At 40.1% G+C, this 22972-nt stretch overlaps 1 protein-coding gene across 3 annotated transcripts; it reads right to left on the bottom strand.

The window, feature by feature from the left end:
* Positions 1-115: 115 nt before the first annotated feature.
* On the bottom strand, positions 116-20544 carry LOC138896506 (uncharacterized). 3 transcript variants are annotated; one of them, XM_070181593.1, is made up of 3 exons: positions 16918-20544; positions 9686-16692; positions 116-490 (listed from the first exon to the last, which is right to left on the bottom strand). In XM_070181593.1, exon 2 carries the CDS (start codon positions 16466-16468, stop codon positions 15191-15193), a length of 1278 nt encoding a protein of 425 aa, XP_070037694.1. In that variant the 5' UTR covers positions 16469-16692; positions 16918-20544; the 3' UTR covers positions 116-490; positions 9686-15190. The 3 variants fall into 3 exon arrangements, with proteins under 3 accessions (XP_070037694.1, XP_070037695.1, XP_070037693.1); XM_070181594.1 differs by having other exon boundaries at positions 9686-11866; positions 11913-20544; XM_070181592.1 differs by having other exon boundaries at positions 9686-20544.
* Positions 20545-22972: the final 2428 nt, after the last annotated feature.

The raw sequence follows: 22972 nt of genomic DNA on the forward strand, positions 1-22972 counted from the left end.
CGTTTGACCCAAAAACTAACTTTGAGATTAAACAATTGAAATTATATATTTTTGAGGGCCACTAGCAATTAATTCGTTTGATTCAAGACGTTAGCAAATTAAAAATAACAACGAATGAGAAAGACTAAAATAGACTGAGCAAAACAATAAAGAGTGAGAGAGTCTTGATTTTCAATGTCCGAACAATCTCCAAAAGCAGGAGTGATCGAGTTACAAAGCTGTTTAAAAAAAGATGAGATGGTTTTGTCTAAGGGCAAATGAGGGTTCCGAGTCCTGAGGCTGCACATTGGAGAAAGTGGGTAATGGGAGCGGGACTCCAGCTGATGCTTATCTCTTCAGTGTAACAAAATTGGCAGTGATCTCTATGGAAATTCAACTATCATTGACCATGGCTTTCAATCTTATCCGCCTTCATCTCTTCGAACGGTCCTGTATCGGGTTGGGGAGCAACTTCAACCACAGCTCACGTGCTCCGAAATCCGTCACCTGTCTAGGGCGGCCCGTCCATAAATCAGGTAAAGCAACTGCTTTAGGCCCCACATTTGTGGAGGCCCTTTTTTTTTTATTACACCTAATAGGCTATATATAAAAAAAAAAAAAAAAGTTATGTAAACTTATACTGCGGTTTTAAGGATATGTGATTTAATCCAGTATCAATTGATAAACAACGAATTGAATAAATAAATTAGACAATGAAATGAATCAAACCGGTCTGCAAACAACGCCTCGACCTCGACTCGAGACAGTCTCGAGGCTAGTTAAAAAGAACAATAGAGGATAGAACAAACAACGATGAACAATGATGAACAAAGAAAACAGCGTATATGTATATTTTTCTTAGTGAATAATAATTGCCTCACAACTGAATGTGATCCCTCTTTATATAATAGAGGAATCCTAAATAAGGTACAACTCTAATAACGGAAGTAGATCCCATGATTGGCACTAACAACTACTTTGATTTGATCCGTTCCGGGATTTCCGCCGTGATCTTCGACCGGTTACTGATATATCGCCATTCCGTTATTACGCCTTACTCGACGTCAGTCATGCTTGATCTCGATTGTTACTGGCCTCGATCTCATAGAACACTTCAATCTCTAGGCTCGATGTTCTATCTTTGAGCTCGAGCCCGATCTATTATGAGGTTACCCTCGGGGCAACTCCCCTGCCAACGAAATAGGATATGCCCGATTTCGACCGTATACATCTAGTCCTCTCGTTTTTTGGAGTGTAATGAGAAGAAACGAATTTTGAGACTTTGATTTAATACCTTAATCAATTATGATGTCAACATCGTGACGTAAGCGACAGAAGCGATTAAAGCGTCGTGTTTGCATAATTCCCAAGGTCATTAATTAACGCCAATTGATGGTCGGCCACCGGTGCTTTCAAACCATCAAAGTGGCTATTATAAATAGACCGCCTTCATAATCTTCTCAAACTTTACTTTCAAACTTATTCTAATCTTCAAAAGCTCTTCTATTCACTTCAAGTTCATCAACTTTGCTGGTTTCCGTTTGCCAATCTCTTATTAAAACACAAATTCCGCCTTCTTCTTCCTTAAACCTCATATAGTAATGGCAAAAACATCAAAGAATGCTCCTCAAGAGGAAAAAAGCCTCCTTATTGTGGTCGGACGGTGACAAAACACCGGTGTAGCCACGTATCGAAGAGTGCATCCCCAGGCCATGTGAACTCACTTCCGACTTTAAAGTCGAAAAATCCTCTTATGTTCCTGGCCAATGCGAGCCCATGTCTAGATATATCTGTTCAATATCCGAAGGCGATCTCGAACAGGTGAAAAGGACTGCCACTGGGAGAATAAAGAGGTGGTGATTCCTACCACCGAGGAGGACATCACCACTCATATGAAAGGGTTCTTAAGTGTGTATGCTTACCCTTTCACACTAGGTTCCGTCGATCCTATCATAATCGACTTCTGCCACCAATAGCGGGTAACCCTGGGCCAGATCTACCCCTCTTTTTGGCGCATTGTCATTTTGGTCAGATTCTTCTCGAGCAAGGTCGAGGGTATGTCTTTCACCCTCGATCATCTCATTAGGCTATACAACCCCCATCTTTATCAGGGCGGACTGATAAAACTTCAGCGTCGGGCCACGAAGGTATTGTTCTCGAGTATAGACGAGGACAAGGACCGAGGGTGGATGGGCCGGTTTGTCCGAGTCAGGACCTCCGACTTAATCCTCGCCGAGAAGATGCCATTCCCCGAAGAATGGAACATGAAGCGTAAGTAGAACCTCACTGATAACGTTTGACTACTTGTTATATTTCCTTTACCTCTTCTCATCTATATTCTTCTTTATGGTGTAGCTTTCGCCTGGTTTCCTGGTGCAGTCCCAGACCTTGCAGGTTGGGTTCGACAACTGGTTTCAACCTCTTCGTATGCTGAGCACTCGTGGCGCGATTTGGTCAAGGGACGATGGGTGGCCAAAAATTATGGTAAGTTCCCATGTCCGTGTTTGATGCTTTCCTGTGAAATACTTCTTTTTAACATGATTTCTTCTCATATAGGCCTTGGAGATAATGTCGTCATGAGGCCACCTCCCATGGGGAAGGGGAGGTCCCAATCCGACCAAAGATAAGAAAAGGAGAAGGGCCTTGACTCCAGATACCCCAAAGCCCAAGAAAAGCAGGGCTCGAAAGTCGAAGACTAATCCCTCCGTTCTGTCTACCAATATAGTCCAAACACTACGAGATGAAGACGAGGAGGGAGAAGATGTCGACTGCCTGCTGGTGGCTCGGAAGAGGGAAGGCATCGAAGCTTCGAAAACTGCTGATGTGGTGACGGTCGAGGAGGTTCAGCCGCAGATAGAGATGATCTTGGGGGAAGGTCTGAGTAGGGTCCCCGAGTTATCGGGTGTTGATGATGCCTCCTGCTGTGATGAGCAACCGGCGAGTGTGCCCGAAGGGTCTAGTTCTAAGGCCCTTCAAAGAGAAGAGAATGCCCCAAGTGACTCGCTCGGGGCAATTAACATCGATGATTCGCCGCCCGGCCCCACGTTCTTTGAGGGGCAGTTTCGGGATGCCCGGTCCATGGGGACCCTTGATGTGGGGACGGCTCCCGAAGGGGATGATATATTTCGTGGCTGCTTCGCAGGGGTCGAAGATGTTCCCGAACTGGACGTATCACTCATTTTTTATGAGGCTCAGCGGCTTCTGAACCAAGTGAGTTTTAGCCCATGTTACCATGCTTACGTTTTGTTCTTATTTCTCTAAGTCTGATTTCCTTCCTTTCTATACAGGCTACGGTGCTCTATCGAGAAGCGTCCTCCAAATACCGAGTTGAGCTGGCCCGATGCGAGGCCGATCTCAAAAAGCTTACGGAGGAGAGAGATGCCCTTAAACTCTTCTATGTGCACAAAGAAGAGGAGATCATGAGTATTCGGGCCGAGCTAACAAGAGCTCATGAAGATCAAACCGAGCTCATTGAATGGGTAATGTAAATTTTTGGGAGCTTGTTATGTATTAACTTGATATTGGCGACTAACACTTTTCTCCTGCAGGTTCAGCAGAAGGCCGAATTGGTTGAGCAGCTTCGTGAGGAGGCCAAGATGAAAGAGGCAGAGACTTTGGGGTAGAAGCAGAACATGGACTGTCTCGCCTCGGAGAAAGAAGCGGTTCGGCCCCAACTATCTTCGATTGAGCGTCAACTCCAAAGTGTGAAGGAGGAGCTCGAGATTCGGTTGGCCGCTGAGCTTGCAAGGGCCACATCCAAGGCAGAGGCGCTTGTGGCCTCCTACCGAGCTTACGCCGAAGCCGCTAACACTCGGGAAAAGGAAATTTTTGATGCTGCTGAGGTTAGATTGTCCCGTGTTGCCGAGTATGCTAGGCGCCAGTCTCGAAGAGAGACTCTTGAGGAGGTATATGCTCGTGGCTTCGACCTCACGTCTGATATCGAGAATGCGAAGGTTTTGGAAGACGAGGCCGAAGCTTTGCTTTCCGATGAAGAAGACTCTGCGAGTCGATACGAGAGTGGAGGAGATGCAGATTAAGCTCCCAAAGCGGACTAGGCATTTAGGATTTTTTCTCCTTTTGTTTTTTGTGTAACACCTTGTGTGGTCTTTGTAAATACTTTGCATATCTGAAATATTCCTTTTCTTTCTGTTTCGTCTTCGATTTTTGATTTATGATAAATTCTGTTTTGCCTTGTCAAAACTTTGTTGCAATCGGGTTGTTGTAGCCTCTATAATCTAGTGAGCAATAGCTCGAACTCATAGTAGAACAAACCCTTAGGTTTTTAGTTAAGCGAGGGCGAGTCCCCGAGCTTAACAATATGTTTGGAATTTTGATTTCAGACGGCTTGATCGAAGCCGTAATTGTACTGTTTTTATAGCCGAGTTCGAGTAAGTTTCGAACTAAGAGTAACAGACCCCTTAAGGTTTTATATCAAATAATGATGAATCCTCGAGCTATATTCAAGTCAGTTTTATTTGAGCTCGGAATAGTGGAACCCTTAGGTCCGAATTGAGTGAGAACAAAATCTCGAACTCTAAGTGTATTGGCCCTTAGGCTCTTTAGATTGGGGCGATATGGCCTCTAAAAGACGGCTATTTTTTTCCCTTTTTCGGCTTAGAAGACTTAGTAAAAAATTTCTTTATGCCTTAACACGTATTCTTTACCCATTGGGTTTTTTGAGGGTTCGATGTCAATTGAAACCCCTTTGCTTTTTGTGCCTTAGCACGTTTGTGTTAAGATAATTTGATACCTCTTAAGGTTTTTCGAGGGCTGATTTTATCAAAGCCCTTTTGATTACTTGCCGAGGGTAGCCTTTTTTAATCGGGTTTTCAAAGAATTTGACGGCCTATTTTAATTACGGGATTCGGATGTCTCCGAGCCGGCTTAATTTGGCCGTAGCCTTTGGGTATGCCTCTTGGGCTTATTTTCCAATAACACTTCGAACTTGTTTGAAGTGTTAGTCCCCGAGAATGATGGCCTTGGCCTGTAGATCGAGGAGTGCCTCTTTGAGGTCTTATGAATTTGAGTTTAGATTACTCGAATATGTCGATCGTCGACGTCAGTCCCTGAGTGTACGAGGTATATTTGCACTTGGCCCTTGAGCAATTTCTCACAAAATCATAAGTATGGAGCTTGTATTGAAAGTTTTCTTTGAGACACAAGATGATTGATATAAAAAGAATGCTTCTTTTTATAATTTATACATGCATACATGTTTTTCCATCGGGGCTCGACTAATCTATATGGACACGATTCATTCTACCGTTTGGCCCATTACAAAGTTTCTCTATCAAGACCCTTTGACACAAAGTATTTTCCTCGAAAGTGTAACATCCGAGGGTGATGTCCCCCAGTATTCGAGGTTGATTGTAAAGAAGCCTTGGATACTGTTGAATGGTCCTTATGTAGCACATAATTGTTGCCTTGTTAAAAATCTCGCCAGAAAAACCCACCTGGGACAAAAACTAATCTAAGGTAAAAAGAGTGCAATGCGTGCTTTAAAACCTGAGGTCTCGATGTCTTCGATCGATCACCTGCAGTGAGTTAGTGTCGAATATATAAATGAAAAAGGGGAATAAAGTCATACCTTAGCAATAGTACCATTTGAGAAGCGATATGTTCCAATTATTTTGCAGTTGTTCGCCATCTATCGTGCCGAGCTTATAAGATCCCTTTCCGACGATGTCGAGGACTTGGTAGGGTCCTTCCCAATTTGGGCCGATCTTCCCTTCGCTAGGATCTTGAGTGTTGATGGTACCTTTCCTCGGGAAAGAGTCCCCTACTCTGAAGTGGCAAAGGTTGGTTCTCCTATTGTAGTATCTTTTGATTCGTTGTTTTTGTACATCCATTCGAACGAGTGTGGCTTCTCATTTTTCATCCAATAATTCGAGGCTAGTATTCATAGTCTCGTGATTTGACTCTTCTGTTGTATGTTGAAACCTGGCACTGGGTTCCCCGACTTCGACTGGAATCAAGGCTTTGGAGCTATATACTAAGGAGAACGGGGTTGCCCCCGTACTGGATTTTGATGTTGTTCGATATGCCCAAAGGACTGGGGTAGAATTTCTCTCCAATTCCCCTTAGCTTCGTTCAACCTTTTCTTTAGGGTGATACAGCGTTGATAATATCCTTTTTATTTTATGGTCTTCGAGAAATTTCATCACTTTGCTGCCGATAAATTATTTTCCATTGTCACACACTATTTTGGCAGGTATCCCAAATCGACATACGATGTGATCCCAGATGAAGTCTATAATCTCTTTCTCTCTCACTTTCTCGAACGCCTGTGCTTCAACCCATTTAGAGAAATAGTCAGTCATAAATAAAATGAACTTGGCTTTACCTGGGGACGATGGTAGAGGGCCGACGATATCCATCCCCCATTTCATGAATGGCCATGGGGATAAGACTGAATGAAGTTATTCTTCGGGCTGATGGAACATCGGTGCAAATCTTTGACATTTATCACATTTTCGAACAAACTCCTTAGTGTCTTTTTCCATGCTATCCCAGTAGTATCCCGCTCTAATGATTTTGTGAGTCAGTGATTCGGCGCCGGAGTGGTTCCCACAAGTGCCTTCATGGACCTCTCGTAGAACATAATCGGTGTCTCCTGGCACTAAGCATACTGCAAATGTCCTTCTATATAATGTTCCATCTTCAGCCAATGTGAATCGAGCAGCTCTGGTTCGTAGGTCCCTCGACTCTTTAGGGTCCGATGAGAGCTTTTCATTCTTCAAGTATTCAATATATTTGTTCCTCCAATCCCAGGTTAAGCTTGTAGAGTTTATCTCGGCATGACCTTCCTCGATCACGGATCTCGAGAGTTGGACGACAGTTCCTGAGCTGCTCTCATCTTCCTCGACCGATGACCCCAAATTTGCAAGTGCATCGGCCTCACTATTTTGTTCTCGAGGTACATGCTATAAAGTCCATTCTTTAAAATGGTGCAAAGTTACCTGCAGTTTGTCCAAATACCTTTGCATTCTATCCTCTCAAACTTCGAAGGTTTTGTTTACTTGGTTCACCACCAGTAAATAGTCACACTTGGCTTCAATGACTTCTGCTCCCAAGCTTTTATCTAGCTCCAGACCTGCAATCAGGGCCTCGTACTCTTTTCTCATTGTAAGTCAACCTAGATATTTTGATATATTGCCTAATAGAGCTACCCGTGGGCAGCTTCAAAACGATGCCTAGCCCAAACCCCTTCGCATTTGAAGCACCGTCTGTGAAGAGAGTCCATACCCTCGATGATGTACCTGATTTTAACAAGAGTTCCCTTTCAACTTCGGGTACGAGGGTTGGCGTGAAATCGGCCACGAAGTCCGCTAAAATTTGAGACTTGATGGTCGTCCGCGGTTGATATTCGATATCGTACCCACTGGGTTTGACGATCCATTTGGCCAATCGGCCCGATAGTTCGGGTTTGTGCAAAATATTACGAAGTGGGTAAGTGGTTAATACACATATGGGGTGACATTGAAAGTATGGTCTTAACTTTCTAGAGGTGCTTATCAGTGCAAGTGCCAATTTCTCCAAGTGTATATATCTAGTTTCTGCTTCTCCTAAGGTTCGACTTATATAATAAATGGGAAATTGCGTACCTTTCTCTTCTCGGACTAGAACACCACTTACCGCGATTTCCGATACTGCCAAGTACAAGTAAAGTTTCTCATCTGCCTTTGGAGTGTGAAGCAGTGGTGGGCTTGATAGGTATCACTTCAATTCCTCTAATGCCTGTTGGCATTCCGGGGTCCAGGCGAAAACGTTCTTCTTTTTGAGTAGAGAGAAAAATCTGTGGCTTCGATTCGACGACCTCGAAATGAATCGGCCTAAGGCAGCTATCCGTCCAGTTAGCTTCTGCACGACTTATACACTGTCCACGACGGTGATGTCTTCGATGGCCTTGATTTTATCGGGGTTGATCTCGATCCCCCGATTCGATACCATGAAGCCAAGGAACTTGCCCGAACCGACCCCGAAAGCACATTTCTCGGGGTTGAGCTTCATATTGTATTTCCTTACAATCTCGAACGTTTCCTGCAAATGAGCCAAATGGTCCTCTGCGCGCAGGGACTTAACTAGCATGTCATCAATATAAACTTCCATTGATTTACCTTCTTTTTTTTGAATATTTTATTTACTAGGCGTTGGTAAGTAGCTCCTACATTTTTTTAGCCCGAAGGGCATTACATTATAACAATATGTTCCATACTTAGTGATAAATGAAGTCTTTTCTTGGTCTTTCGGGTTTATTTGGATTTGATTGTACCCGGAATAGGCATCGAAAAAAGTAAGGATCTCATGGCCGGTCGTGGCATCGATCATGCGATCGATGTTAGGCAGTGAAAAAGAATCTTTGGGGTACGCCTTGTTTAAATTCTTATAATCTACACACATCCTAAGTTTGTTCCCTTTTTTTAGGGAATACAACTATATTGCCTAACCATTCAGGATATTGTCACACCTCCTTTTTCCCGGGAGGATAGGGGGGGGGATAGTGGAGTTTTTCTAATTAAAGTGACATTAATCGAAATGGGATTATTTATTTATTTCAGAATCGCCATTTGGAATAATTTATGGTGTCCCAAGTCACCGGTTTATTTTAAATCCCAAATCGAGGAAATTGACTCTTATTTATGGTCTGCGAATACAGAAGACCGAGTAAGGAATTCTGTTAACCCGGGAGAAGGTGTGAGGCACTCCCGAGTTCCGTGGTTTTAGCACGGTTGCTTAACTATTAATACTTGGCTTAATTATCTGATTTATTATCTGTTTTAAACCTATTGTGTATTTTACTTTTTAACCACTTTTAATTATTTATGGAATTATTTCTGAAACAAGTCACGATGTCGTACACTTGTCATTTTGGTACACATTGCAAACCGCGCAACATGAAATGCACACGCGAGTTACGACATGCTTATTTTATTATTGTTTGAAGTTATGGTAAGGTCACATGAAATGCACACCCGAATTGGAATTTACGTATCGTGACCATGCCACGGGAACCGTACCCATGGCCACGATGATTTATTAATCGAGCCTAAAGCAAACTACGGTATTTATGAATTATTTTCCCAAGCTGCTTGGTTCGTAGAGGTCATTTACCAACTCTAGCTTTGACATCAAGGTTGTGCAAAAGTAACAATATTTCTTCAATTCCAAATCTCAAAAGTTATTACTCAAGTAATTCACCTGAAATTCTTTTAAACAGATTCCAAAAAAACGAAATGGTTTCTAGATCTAGAATCCCCACGCCTTTAACACCTTCAAATTAAAGAAATCCGTACTAGGCAACCACAAATCCATTTCTTCATAAGTAGTCTAAAATCTTACAATCTCCAATAATAAAGCAATAAAATGAAGATACTAGTCTTCTAATGGCTAACATATATGAGATCAAGTACATGTTGACCTAACCATAGCTAACAACTAAATTTTCACTGCTGACTTAAACACAAAGAAATCACCACAGGCAAGCTAAATTTGGATCATTTTTATCTAAAATAAATTACACGAACGGGGAATAGTGAATCATGAATGCTCATGGGGGTTATGAAAGACCAGCAGAATCTCAAATCTTAAAGCATTATAAACCAATTAACAGAGAAACTCATAAACCACAACTCAACTTCGCTACAACAATCATACCATCATGAAAACTTCATTCATTTCATAAATTTACAATAAGTAGGCAAAATACCTGGTTGAACAAAGAAAACTTGAATAAACAGACTAAAGGCAGAGGCAAACTTGACCGAAGCTCAGCAGTTCCCGAAATAGTAAAATCAGCGGAATCGAACAATGATTTGAGTTTAAATCGAACTCTCAGCTTCGAAACAAGTTCTACAGCTCCATCAAGCTCTGAAATCCCCAGAAAATGTGAGAGAGAAAAAGGATTTGAAACTGAAAATCAGCTTTGTAACTTTTGAATTTTAGCTCTAAACTTTGTAATTCCCACTTGTTACTAGAGGCTTCAACGAGAGTGAGGTTGTGTGATAGAGAGAAAAATAAGAGAGGGGCAGCGGCTGAGTTTTTTGTGTAAAGGGGAAGCTAGGGTTTCTAAGAGGGACCGGTCTCTGTTTTTTCTATGGGACTGAAGTCAGGGGGAGTGCACCGATTCTCTTTCTCTGATCTCCTCCCTTTTTTTAGGGTTTGGAAAAATGGGTGTTGTAAAGAGAAGGGGGATCCGGTTGGGCCAGGTGGGTCATGGAAATTGGGCTTCTAAAGGGATGGGCTTGACTAAACCAATTTGTGTGGCTAAACTATTATATATATTTTACTCACTAATTGACTAATGACCTAATTAATTAACTAGCCTAAAAATGCATGTAGAGTTACTAATGTATTTTTTTTTTTTGGTATTTTAGTGTTTTACAAATGCAATTGATTATGCATTTAAAATCTAAAAAATGTGAAAATTAAAAATATTTTTGTATTTTCTTTATGATTTAAAATGCAACTTAAAAATGCATCAAATATGAATACGTACAAAGCAAACTAAGAAAAAATATAGAAAAATAATTTAAAGCTATTGTTTTGGATTTTTTTGGAGTAATTTTATATTAGGGCAAAAATTAGGTGCTCATAGTTGCCCTTCTTTGCTCGAGAACATGAAGAGTTTTCGGGCAATAATAAAGTGAGCAATTATGAGCAATTTTTGCCCGTTTGACACTCCATAGGAAGCATTTTGAAAATGTTTGACCGAACCGTGTTTCAGAGGTTGCCTACATATCCTTGGCTATAAAGGAATCAGGTCAGTGTAATTCTGGAAGTTTAGGTAGCTGGGACTACCGAGAAGCTGTGATTTCACTACTGTTGCTGTTGTTACTGCTTGCTGAGCTCCTTATTACACCAAAGTCAAAATGAAAAAGACTAAGCCTATCAGCTATGAGTTACAAGATTCCTATCTATGAGTCTTTTGAAGCTTGATCTTGAGTTTTGGCTGGTTCTTCATGCAGACTCTGATCTGAACCTCGATGCTTGCTAGCTGCAGGTGGTAGTTCATTCTTCTTCGGCTTTTCGGATCAAGATGGGACATGCAAAGCTTGCGACTTCAATCATATCTTGAGCAGCCCATATCTTTTCATCTTTTTCTGCATTTTGGATTCACTTCTTCTTCTTTTTTTTTTTTCTTTTTTTTTTTTTAAATTCTGGATTGAGACTTCTTCCTTTGGTCATCCTGTACTGTCAACTCGCATTCTTGAGGAGAGCTTCTGCTACTTCTAACTTGAATTGAATTCTTAAATGACTTCTCTCGTTCTCCAGGTGGGCGCCTGATGACTTAAAACTCGAAATAAATTACTTCATTCTCCAGGTGGGCGCCTGCTGACTTAAAAACTTGAAATAAATTTCCTCATTCTCCAGGTGGGTGCCTGTGCTGACTTAAAACAGAAATGAATTCCCTCATTCTCCAGGTGGGCGCTTGATGTTGACTTGAAACTTGAAATGGATTCCCTTGTTTTCCAGGTGGGCGCTTGTTGCTAACTTAAAACTTGAAATGAATTCCCTCGTTCTCCAGGTGGGCGCCTGATGCTAACTTAAAACTTGAAATGAATTTCCTCGTTCTCCAGGTGGGTTCTCTAGGTGGGCGCCTGATGCTAACTTAAAACTTGAAATAAATTTCCTCGTTCTCCAGGTGGGCGCCTGCTGACTTAAAACTGAAATTAATTCCCTCGTTCTCCAGGTGGGCGCCTGATGAGTTAAAACTTGAAATTAATTCCCTCGTTCTCCAGGTGGGCGCCTGCTACTACAAAAAAAATAGACAAAACAAAAGAAACCTTTCTACCCCAGTTTACACTAGGAAGATTTGTGAGTTATTAGCAGAACTATAAATTACCTATGCTATTGATGAAAGATGCAATGATGAGAGTAAAATTAAAGACTCGACTAGGATGTGCGTCTCCTAAAGAAATAAAAATGTGAAAAACCCAAACTAGGAAGTGCGTCTCCTAAATTTGAGATTGAGCTTGCGAAAAACTATAAACTAAGCTTGACTAAACTAAAAACTGACCCTATTCTCCAGGCGGGACCCCTGATTTCAAGAAAACTAAATATTGATAACTTAAAAAAACTAAAAATTGACCTTTGTTTTTTTTTTTTCAGACTTCCCTTTTTTAAAACTTATTATCCTAGGAGAAAATTCATCAGACTAGGTCTTTTTTTTTTGGTATCTTAGGAGAAAGATTCATGAGACTAAGATTTCTATCCTAGGAGAAAGATTCATCAGACTAGGTTTTCTATCTTAGGAGAAAGATTCATCAGACTAAGACGTTTATCCTAGGAGAAAATTCATCAGACTAGGTTTTCTATCTTAGGAGAAAGTTCATCAGACTAGGTCTTTTTGTTATCTTAGGAGAAAGATTCATCAGACTAAGTTTTCGATCCTAGGAGAAAGTTCATCAGACTAAGTCTTCAATCTTAGGAAAAAGATTCATCAGACTAAGATTTCGATCCTAGGAGAAAATTTATCAGGCTAGGTCTTTTTTTTATTATTTTAGGAGAAAGATTCATCAGACTAAGACGTTTATCCTAGGATAAACTTCATCAGACTAGGTTTTCTATCTTAGGAGAAAGATTCATCAGACTAAGATTTTGATCCTAGGATAAAATTCATCAGACTAGGTCTCTTTTTTTTTATCTTAGGAGAAAGATTCATCAGACTAAGATTTTCTATCTTAGGAGAAAGATTCATCAGACTAAGATTTCGATCCTAGGAGAAAACTCATCAGACTAGGTCTCTTTTTTATTATCTTAGGAGAAAGATTCATCAGACTAAGACGTTTATCCTAGGAGAAACTTCATCAGACTAGGTTTTCTATTTTAGGGGGAAAAATGAGAAGAGAAATGGCAACATTTTATGCACACTAGCAAGATAGATAAAGGCAAAGATTTGAGAAACATCCCTTTGTTGGCTCTTCTCTTCTTCTTTTTGTTCTTTCTTCTTCTTTTTTTTCTTTTTTTTTCTTTTTGAACCAACTTCCTTGCACTGCTTTGTTCCTGTTTCAAACAAAGAAAATTTTGTCAGTTTTAAAGTGGTGGTCGGTTTGTGGCCTTGAGTCTTAGGCAGCTTGGCTTTCGCTCAATCAGCTTGAGTCAGTTTCAAGAGACTTTTTGCTCTGCATTAATCCTGATCGCTTCACACCCAGCACCATTTGTATTTGTGGCTCAATCAGCCTTATCCCAACTGGAGATCTTTGCTTAGGTGACCTTTTCTGATATCTTGAATGGCTTCTTGCTTTTTGAGCAATTTGTTTGTCAAAGAGAATCAAAAGTCCCTGATTAACCTTGAGGTTATCTTTGTTTGCTTTAGCCAAGTAGGCTGAAAAGAGTCTTTTGGGGAGAGCCTTTGCATGAATCCCCAAGACATGTTGACTGTAACACCTGAGTGTGCTGGCCAAATTTACTTTGCAACTGAAAAGCTGGTAGCAGATTTTGAAATATTTTCTTGCTTGTTTTGACAAGGACTGACTCAAAGCAAAGGACATCATGATGCGAAGAAACAATATTAACAAGAAATGCCCCTGTCGGAAGGATAGAAGGAAGAGTTTTTTTTTTTTTTTTTGCGGTAAATAACCTTAATGATCATGACATACATTTTAGACTTAACGGTCTGATCTATCAAAATGACCAAATCTTCCCTTTTACCATTCTTATGACTTTGAAGTAGGGCTTGTTCATGCCAATCCTTTGCATCAGCTTCACGACTCACTATCGACGAGTGGTGCCCCGAGAGATTTTCACCAACAAGCCTCTCTCATTTATTTATCTCTTCTAACTGTCGCCTTACAGTGCCGGTGAGGGTTTTCACTAGTAAGACTCTCTCATTTTCTTTTTCTTTTTCTTTTCTTTTCTTTCCCTTTTTTTTTTGTGAGCAACTTGACAGTGTTCTATATCGCGTGATAATTGCTGCTCTTTGCATGCGTTTCTTGGCATTCTTGAAGGCATATCGGAAGGTCTTTATTTGGAAGGTTTTTGGATAGGGTTGGAAAGAAGGTTGACATGAAGGCTCAAAGTAGACTCAATATGATGGGTTGTACACTTTACAACTCTTGAAATCGACTCTTTCAAAAGTGAAATAAAATCTTTGCCCCAGTTTCAGATATTGGGGATTTTTGGATTTTTTTTTGAATTCTTATTTGGTTGGACCGAACCGTGTAAGGCTGCCTACGTATCCCTTTTAAAGGAATCAGGTCTAACATAGTTCAAACCTCTGAACTAACTATTTTTTTTCATTTTTTTCTTTTTTTCTTTTTCTTTCTTTTTTTCTCATTTTTCCCTTCTTTCTTCTCTTTTTTTTTTCAAAACAAACTGCCCCAGCTTCTATTTTCGATGGGCATGGACTTTCAAATGTTTTTTTTTTCTTTTTCTTTTTTTTTTACTTGTACTTTCTAAGAGTTTCCCTAGTTTGTACTCTATGGGCATGGACTTTTTTTACATTTCTTTTTTTTTTTTTGGACTTTCAACTCTAAACTTGATTCCAAAAGAGGGTGGTCGAAGAAAATAACACAGGCTCAAAAGGGGTAACAAAGGGTATAAAGTGTTTAGGTAGCACAAAAAGGGCCTCCCAACCTCGAGAACGCCAAACATATTATCTGTTGCGGTCACAACATTGATGACCATGTTTGTCTTCTTGGTTTGTCGTGGTCGAAAGACACTTTCCATCCATTAATGTCAAACTTTCCAACAAACTTCAATTGATTCTTTCCCAAACCCGATCTTCACAATGATTTGAAGGTAAAACTTACTCGAGCTTAATTCCAAAGTGTTTCGACTCTTTGTTCATCCTAAAAAATATCTTTTTTTTTCGGTTATCCGATTCAAGATTAAATCAATTTTCTAAAATCTGGCCAAAAGTTCCGCATGCATGTCATGTCACTAGAACTAGCGGCGAAAGAACTAAGCATAGAATGAAACAAGGACAAACTGTATTTCATTGAATAACGGATAAAAGGATTTGACAATTAGACAAACAAACTGAAATCCGAGTTACGACCCTAAAATAACCCGGCTAATAAAAATAGCAACAAAACGGACAAACAAGACTCACACAAACAAATAGAGGGATAGAAGGGTTTGACTCAATAAAACAAATAAAATCTGGATCACACCATGGAATAACCCAGATAATAGAAAAAACATCAAAACAAGCTACCAAGATTCCTTCCTAGTGAGGAGGGAATGACTTTTCAATTGCTAAGCTTGACATTTAGCCACAAATTTGCTCATCAAAATCACCATGGCCTTCTCCAATTTCAGTCGGCAAGTTCTCGAGAGGATTCTTATACTCCATGTCACCACACATCATCCCCACAAAGTGTGCATCATCATGTGCATGTAAAGGATTCTGTGTGATATTCTGGGTGTCATTATCTTGGATCACTATCAGTTTTTCCTGGATCATCCTTTCTATTTCTCTTTTCAAATCCCGACAACTTTTAACATTGTGCCCCTGGGCATTGGAATGGTATTCACACCTTTTAGAAGGGTCAAAATTTCTTGCACGTGGGTCCACATGATTTGGAGGAATAGGTGCAATCATGTCATAATGCTTTAATTTCTCAAACATACTTGCGTAGGACTCTCCTATTGGTGTAAAATTATCTTTCAACCTTTGTTCCCCTCTATACCCCTGGCTTGGTTGTGGGTTATAGGGCACTTGAAAATTTTGTGGAGGCTGGTGGAGATTTTGCGGGGCTGGTGCTCGCCTTCTGGGGTGTCTTGGTGGTTGGACAACATACTGAAATGGAGCAATAGAGTATTGTGGGTTCTGAGGTGGATAGTAGTGCTCAGGGGAATCATCGGAAACCTGATGAGGTTGCTCATACCTTCGAGATGTTGTCCTAGGACCTCTTCTCGACCTTATTGTCATCATGGTTTCTTCATCTTTCTCATTCGTGTCACTAAAATTATCAGATTCAATCTTTACAGCCTGAGTTGCAGCTTTGAGAACTGCTTGACTTATAATTTTGCCTGTCTTAAGGCCATTCTCAACCATTTCCCCAATTTTGATTGCTTCCGAGAAGGATTTGCCCACTGCAGACATCATGTTTTGAAAATAATATGGCTCTTGAGCCTGAAGGAAGACAGTGATTAGCTTGTGGTCATCCATGGGTGGCTTAACTCTAGCCGCTTGCTCTCTCCATTTAATGGCATATTCTCTGAAACTTTCAGTTGGTTTATTCTTCAAGTTCGAAAGGGAATTGCGGTCTGGGGCGATATCGATGTTGTATTGGAACTGTTTGACAAAGGCCTGGGCCATGTCATCCCAGACATGCCAGTGAGAGGTTTCTTGATCCATAAACCATTCAGAGGCTACCCCTGTCAGGCTTTCCCCGAAATAAGCCATTACTAGTTCTTCTTTTCCCTCCACACCTCTTAGTTGATTGCAATACCTTTTCAGGTGAGCTATGGGGTCTCCGTGTCCATCATACTTTTCAAATTTGGGAGTCTTGAAACCAAGTGGCAAACGAACACCGGGGAACATACATAGATCCTTGAAGGCAATACTCTTCTGACCTGCCGACCCTTACATGTTTTTCAACTTTTGTTCTAAGCTTTTCACTCTTTGGGTCATTTCTTCTTGTGCCACCTTTCGGGTAGGCTTCTCAATCTTTGAAGGAAGATCAAATAGGTACGAGTGGTATTCAGGAGAATGGTATTATTCTTGCTGGGTAGCAAATTGTGACTCATGACTTTTCTTTTGTACCACTGTTGGCTGTGGGATTGTGAAAACGGGCATAACAACAGTGATTGTCTGATTGGTTGTCAATGGCACACTTTGGGAGCGCGCAACAGAAGTTCCAGTTGTAGTCGTACAGTTGGGATAAAGACTGAACCCAAATGGATAGGATCGATCAGACAATGAGACATGAGTGGTAGTAGTCGAGATGGGTGTGAATTTTGGGAAAATATAAGAAAGGGGTGGTCCTTGACCATTGGCCGATGCTTGACACATTTCAGTCATTTGTTGTTTCAGTATTCTATTTTCCTCAACCATAGTAGACTCTTGTTGAACCCTCTGACCCCGAGTCTCTTGACCACTCGTAACAGCTCTAATGTCAGTTGTCAATGACATATTTCCTTTGGATCTTGTGTTGATAGCTTACCACAAACCGACCACCTCAAACTTTCATCTATGATTCAAAATAAGAGGCACGTTAGAATGGACTCAGTCGGTCCTTATTATCATCATCATTTTTTTTTTTATTTTCATTTTCATTTCATTTTTTTTGGCGATCGAACCTGATGTGGGTTGCCTACGTATCATGTGGGAACATGAATCAGATCGTGCGTAGTTCGGGAAGATCAAGAATAAAGGAAATAAACTAACTCTTTTTTTTTCTAATTTCCGAAAGAAAGACTTATAAAGAAGAAAGAAAATATTTTTGGATTTCGATTTATTTATTTTTTTGAAATTTTTTAAAAGAAAGACTTCTAAAGAAGAAAGAAAATATTTTTTTTGAATTTCGATTTTTTTTTTCCGAAATTTCGAAAGAAAAACATCTAAACAAGAAAGGAAATATTTTTGGATTTTTAGAATTTTATTTTGAATTTATGAAAGAAATACTTCTAAAGAAAAAAAAATTTGAATCTTGAATTTTCTTTTCAATTTTCGAAAGAAGAATGAAAATACTTTTGGATTTTGAGAAGAAATTAAAAAGAAAATATTTTTGTATTTTTTTAAAAATTGGGGTCTAAAAGAAAGACTTTCTACAGAAGGAAGTAAAGGAAAATATTTTTGGAGTTTTTTGAAAATTGTGGTCTAAAAGAAAGACTTTCTAAAGAGGAGGTAAAGAAAAATATTTTTGGATTTTTTTGAAAATTGTGGGCCGGAACCGATAAGGTTTACCTACGTATCTCACATCCGGTGAGAATCAGACCCGCGTAGTTCTGCCATTTTGATGCACAGAAAAATATGATTTATTTTGAAATGATTTTCTCTTTTTGTTTTTGAAATTTCGACAGAGTAACAAGATTTTTTGAATACCGGAATTATCAAAACCGAGCGTTTTTCTATCCTACCTCACTCTTGATTTTTCTCTTTTTTTTTTACTCAAGAAACCGGTCAACATACAAGCCAAGCAAATTAATGCACAAGTAGCACGTAAAGAATGCATCAGGATGGTCCCTTAATTTTGGGTACACCTGTCCTAGACGGACCCAACCCCTATGTTGAGTCCCCTAAGTCAAATGCACGTGATGTAAGCAAACGTACCTACTAGGGATTTGGCATGAGGCTGTGTTATTCTAAGTTTAAATCCTAGGTGTATTGTTCTAGACCTGGCTTACCCGAGCAGACAACTCGAGCCGAGGGGGTCAGCGAGACAGCGTACCGGGAATACAGAAGCTTCACCGGCTTTGCAACTTAGCCGAACCTCGTTCTAAAATTAGGATATGACTCTAACAGAAAAGAAGCCACGCGAAGCGCACGCTTCCCAGAAAATTTAGAAGACTCAGAGAGAAGAAAGGTTTTCGTAACAGTTTATATACAGTTCATAACAATATCAAAGCTGTAAAGAGAAGCAATTAGTACATTAGGCTCAAACAAGAAATATCAGACAATCATGAAAGCCAAGCATAACGGTTATCTAAGCTCAAATTCTGAACCCTGAACCAGAGATTCTAGGTTCTTGTCCCCAGCAGAGTCGCCAGAGCTGTCACACCTCCTTTTTCCCGAGGGGGGGATAGGGGAGTTTTTCCAATTAAAGTGACATTAATCGAAATTGGATTATTTATTTATTTCAGAGTCGCCACTTGGAATAATTTATGGTGTCCCAAGTCACCGGTTTATTTAAATCCCAAATCGAGGAAATTGACTCTTATTTATGGTCTGCGAACACAGAGGACCGAGTAAGGAATTCTGTTAACCCGGGAGAAGGTGTGAGGCACTCCCGAGTTCCGTGGTTTTAGCACGGTTGCTTAACTATTAATACTTGGCTTAATTATCTAATTTATTACCTGTTTTAAACCTATTGTGCATTTTACTTTTTAACCGCTTTTAATTATTTATGGAATTATTTCTGGAACAAGTCACGATGTCGTACACTTTTTATTTTGGTACACATTGCAAACCGCGCCACATGAAATGCACACGCGAGTTACGACATGCTTATTTTATTATTGTTTGAAGTTATGGTCAGGTCATATGAAATGCACACCCGAATTAGAATTTACGTATCGTGACCATGCCACGGGAACCGTACCCATGGCCACGATGATTTATTAATCGAGCCTAAAAGCAAACTACGGTATTTATGAATTATTTTCCCAAGCTGCTTGGTTCGTAGAGGTCATTTACCGACTCTAGCTTTGACATCAAGGTTGTGCAAAAGTGACACCATTTCTTCAATTCCAAATCTCAAAAGTTATTACTCAAGTAATTCACCTGAAATTCTTTTAAACAGATTCCAAAAAAACGAAATGGTTTCTAGATCTAGAATCCCCACGCCTTTAACTTAACCTTCAAATTAAAGAAATCCGTACTAGGCAACCACAAATCCATTTCTTCATAAGTAGTCTAAAATCTTACAATCTCCAATAAGAAAGCAATAAAATGAAGATACTAGTCTTCTAATGGCTAACATATATTAGATCAAGTACATGTTGACTTAACCATAGCTAACAGCTAAATTTTCACTGCTGACTTAAACACAAAGAAATCACCACAGGTAAGCTAGATTTGGATCATTTTTATCTAAAATAAATTACACAAACGGGGAATAGTGAATCATGAATGCTCATGGGGGTTATGAAAGACCAGCAGAATCTCAAATCTTAAAGCATTATAAACCAATTAACAGAGAAACTCATAAACCACAACTCAACTTCTCTACAGCAATCATACCATCATGAAAACTTCATTCATTTCATAAATTTACAAGAAGTCGGCAAAATACCTGGTTGAACAAAGAAAACTTGAATAAACAGACTAAAGGTAGAGGCAAACTTGACCGAAGCTCAGCAGTTCCCGAAATAGTAAAATCAGCGAAATCGAATAATGATTTGAGTTTAAATCGAACTCTCAGCTTCGAAACAAGTTCTACAGCTCCATCAAGCTCTGAAATCCCCAGAAAATGTGAGAGAGGAAAAGGATTTGAAACTGAAAATCAGCTTTGTAACTTTTGAATTTTAGCTCTAAACTTTATAATTCCCACTTGTTACTAGAGGCTTCAACGAGAGTGAGGTTGTGTGATAGAGAGAAAAACAAGAGAGGGGCAGCGGCTGAGTTTTTTGTGTAAAGGGGAAGCTAGGGTTTCTAAGAGGGAGGGATCCGGTCTCTGTTTTTTCTATGGGACTGAAGTTAGGGGGAGTGCACCGATTCTCTTTCTCTGATCTCCTCCCTTTTTTTAGGGTTTGGAAAAATGGGTGTTGTAAAGAGAAGGGGAATCCGGTTGGGCCAGGTGGGTCATGGAAATTAGGCTTCTAAAGGGATGGGCTTGACTAAACCAATTTGTGTGGCTAAACTATTATATATATTTTACTCACTAATTGACTAATGACCTAATTAATTAACTAGCCTAAAAATGCATGTAGAGTTACTAATGTATTTTTTTTTTTTTGGTATTTTAGTGTTTTACAAATGCAATTGATTATGCATTTAAAATCTAAAAAATATGAAAATTAAAAATATTTTTATATTTTCTTTAGGATTTAAAATGCAACTTAAAAATGCATCAAATATTAATACGTACAAAGCAAACTAAGAAAAAATATAGAAAAATAATTTAAAGCTATTTTTTTGAATTTTTTAGGAGTAATTTTATATTAGGGCAAAAATTAGGTGCTCACAGATATTTCACCTCCCGAATAGACCCTATTTTTAGATGTTTAGTTACCTCGTCCTTTATGGATGTGTGCTTTACCTCGGACTGGGGTCTCCTTTTTTGCTTCACCGGTTTGAACCTAGGGTCCAGGCTTAACCGATACATCGTTATCTCCGGTGGGATCTCTGTCATGTCTAAATGGGACCAAGCAAAATAATCTATATTATCAATAAGAAATTAAATATATTTTTTCCTGAGTTCGGGGGTTAATCCCCTTCCCAGGTATACCTTTCGCTCGGGTAGGTACTCGATCAATATAACCTATTCTAGCTCTTCGACCGTTGATTTGGTGGCGTCAGAATCTTCGGGTACAATAAAAGTTCGAGGAGTCAGAAAATCCTCCTCTTCTTCTTCTATCTCCTGCTTCCTTGACTCGGTCGATGTTGGTGGCTGTGATTGCTATTTGACTTCCTGTTTATCTTTGATGCTCGACCTTTCCAAGGTTGATAGTGTCGATATCGGTGTTACCTCATTGACCGCAAATATTTCCTTTGCAACATGCTACTCCCCATATACTATTTTTACATCGGCCAACGTCGGAAATTTCATCATTTGGTGGAGAGTCGAAGGGACTGCCCTTATATTGTGGATCCAAGGCCTTCTGAGTAGGGCATTGTACCTCATATCGCCCTCGATTATATGGAACTTGGTATCTTGAATGGTTCCAGCCATGTTCACCGGTAAAATAATCTCCCCTTTAGTTGTTTCATTGGCCGTATTGAAGCCATTTAAGACCCGAGCTGCGGGCACAATTTCATTTTGTAGGCCTAGCTGCTCCACGACCCTCGATCGGATGATATTTGACGAGCTACCTGGATCCACTAAAACACGCTTAACTTGAACTTTATTTAATAAGATAGAAATTACCAGAGCGTCGTTGTGGGGCTGAGAAATGCTTTCTGCTTCTTCGTCGTTGAATGATAAAGTGCCTTTGGGCATATAATCTCGGGTTCGTTTTTCCCTAGTGATTTATACCTTAGTGCGTTTGAATATGGGTCCCTGTGGGACATCGACCCCATCGACGATCATATGAATGACATGCTGGGGGTCCTCCTGTTCATTTTTCCTATTGGCATCCCTTTCTCTGAAATAATTCTTGGCTAGATCACTGAGGAACTCTCAAAGGTGGCCCTCATTGAATAGACGGGCTACCTCCTCCCTTAATTTCCTGCAATCCCCGGTCTTGTGACTATGCGTGCCATGATACTTGCACATAAAATTTGGGTTTCTTTGGGAAGGATCGGTTTGTATGGGTCTGGGCCACCTAGTATCTTTGATCCTTTCAATTGCCGATACAATGCCCGATGCATCGATGCTAAAGTTATATTCGATAACCGAGGTGCCTTTGTAGGATCGGCATACTTGTCAAAACCACTTTTGCTCATAAGTCCCCGAGAATTCTGTCCTCGATCACTTCTTCGATCATTCTGGGTGGTATTGCATCCTGAGCCATTGTTCCTTCGATCTGTGGTATATGATTGATATCGATCTCTGTTCGATCTTGGCTCCTTGTCAACGTCCCTTTGATTTTTAACGGCCGACCTGTTGGGATGTATAGAACCGGAAGGGGCTCCTAATTGGTCGTCCTCGACCCTGATCTTCGATTGATATCGATTGTGCACATCTGCCCAAGTTACAGCTGGATACTCGATCAAATTTTGTTTCAACTGACGTGATGCTATTTGAACTCCGCTAGTTCAACCCTTGGGTGAAAACATGAACGGCCCAATCATCTGTGACCAGTGGCAACTCCATGTGTTCCATTTGAAATCGGGACACGAACTCTCTCAGCATTTCATTATCACTTTGTCTTACCTTGGAAAGGTCTGATTTCCTCGTTGCGACCTTTATGGCCCCGGCGTGTGCCTTTATGAAAGAATCTGCTAACATGGAAAATGAGTCAATGGAATTTGGTGGCAGGTTGTGATACCAAATAATTGCTCCCTTTGAAAGGGTCTCTCAAAATATTTTTAATAGCACAGATTCGATTTCATCATCTTCTAAATCGTTACCCTTGATGGCGCATGTATATGAAGTAACATGCTCATTGGGATCAGTGGTCCCATTATATTTGGGTATGTCTAGCATACGAAACTTCTTTGGAATAGGTTTCGGAGCCGCACTTGGAAGAAACGGCTTTTGTACAAACTTCTTCGAATCCATCC

This window comes from Nicotiana tomentosiformis, chromosome 7 (genome assembly GCF_000390325.3).
Source record: "Nicotiana tomentosiformis chromosome 7, ASM39032v3, whole genome shotgun sequence".
NCBI lineage: Eukaryota > Viridiplantae > Streptophyta > Magnoliopsida > Solanales > Solanaceae > Nicotiana > Nicotiana tomentosiformis.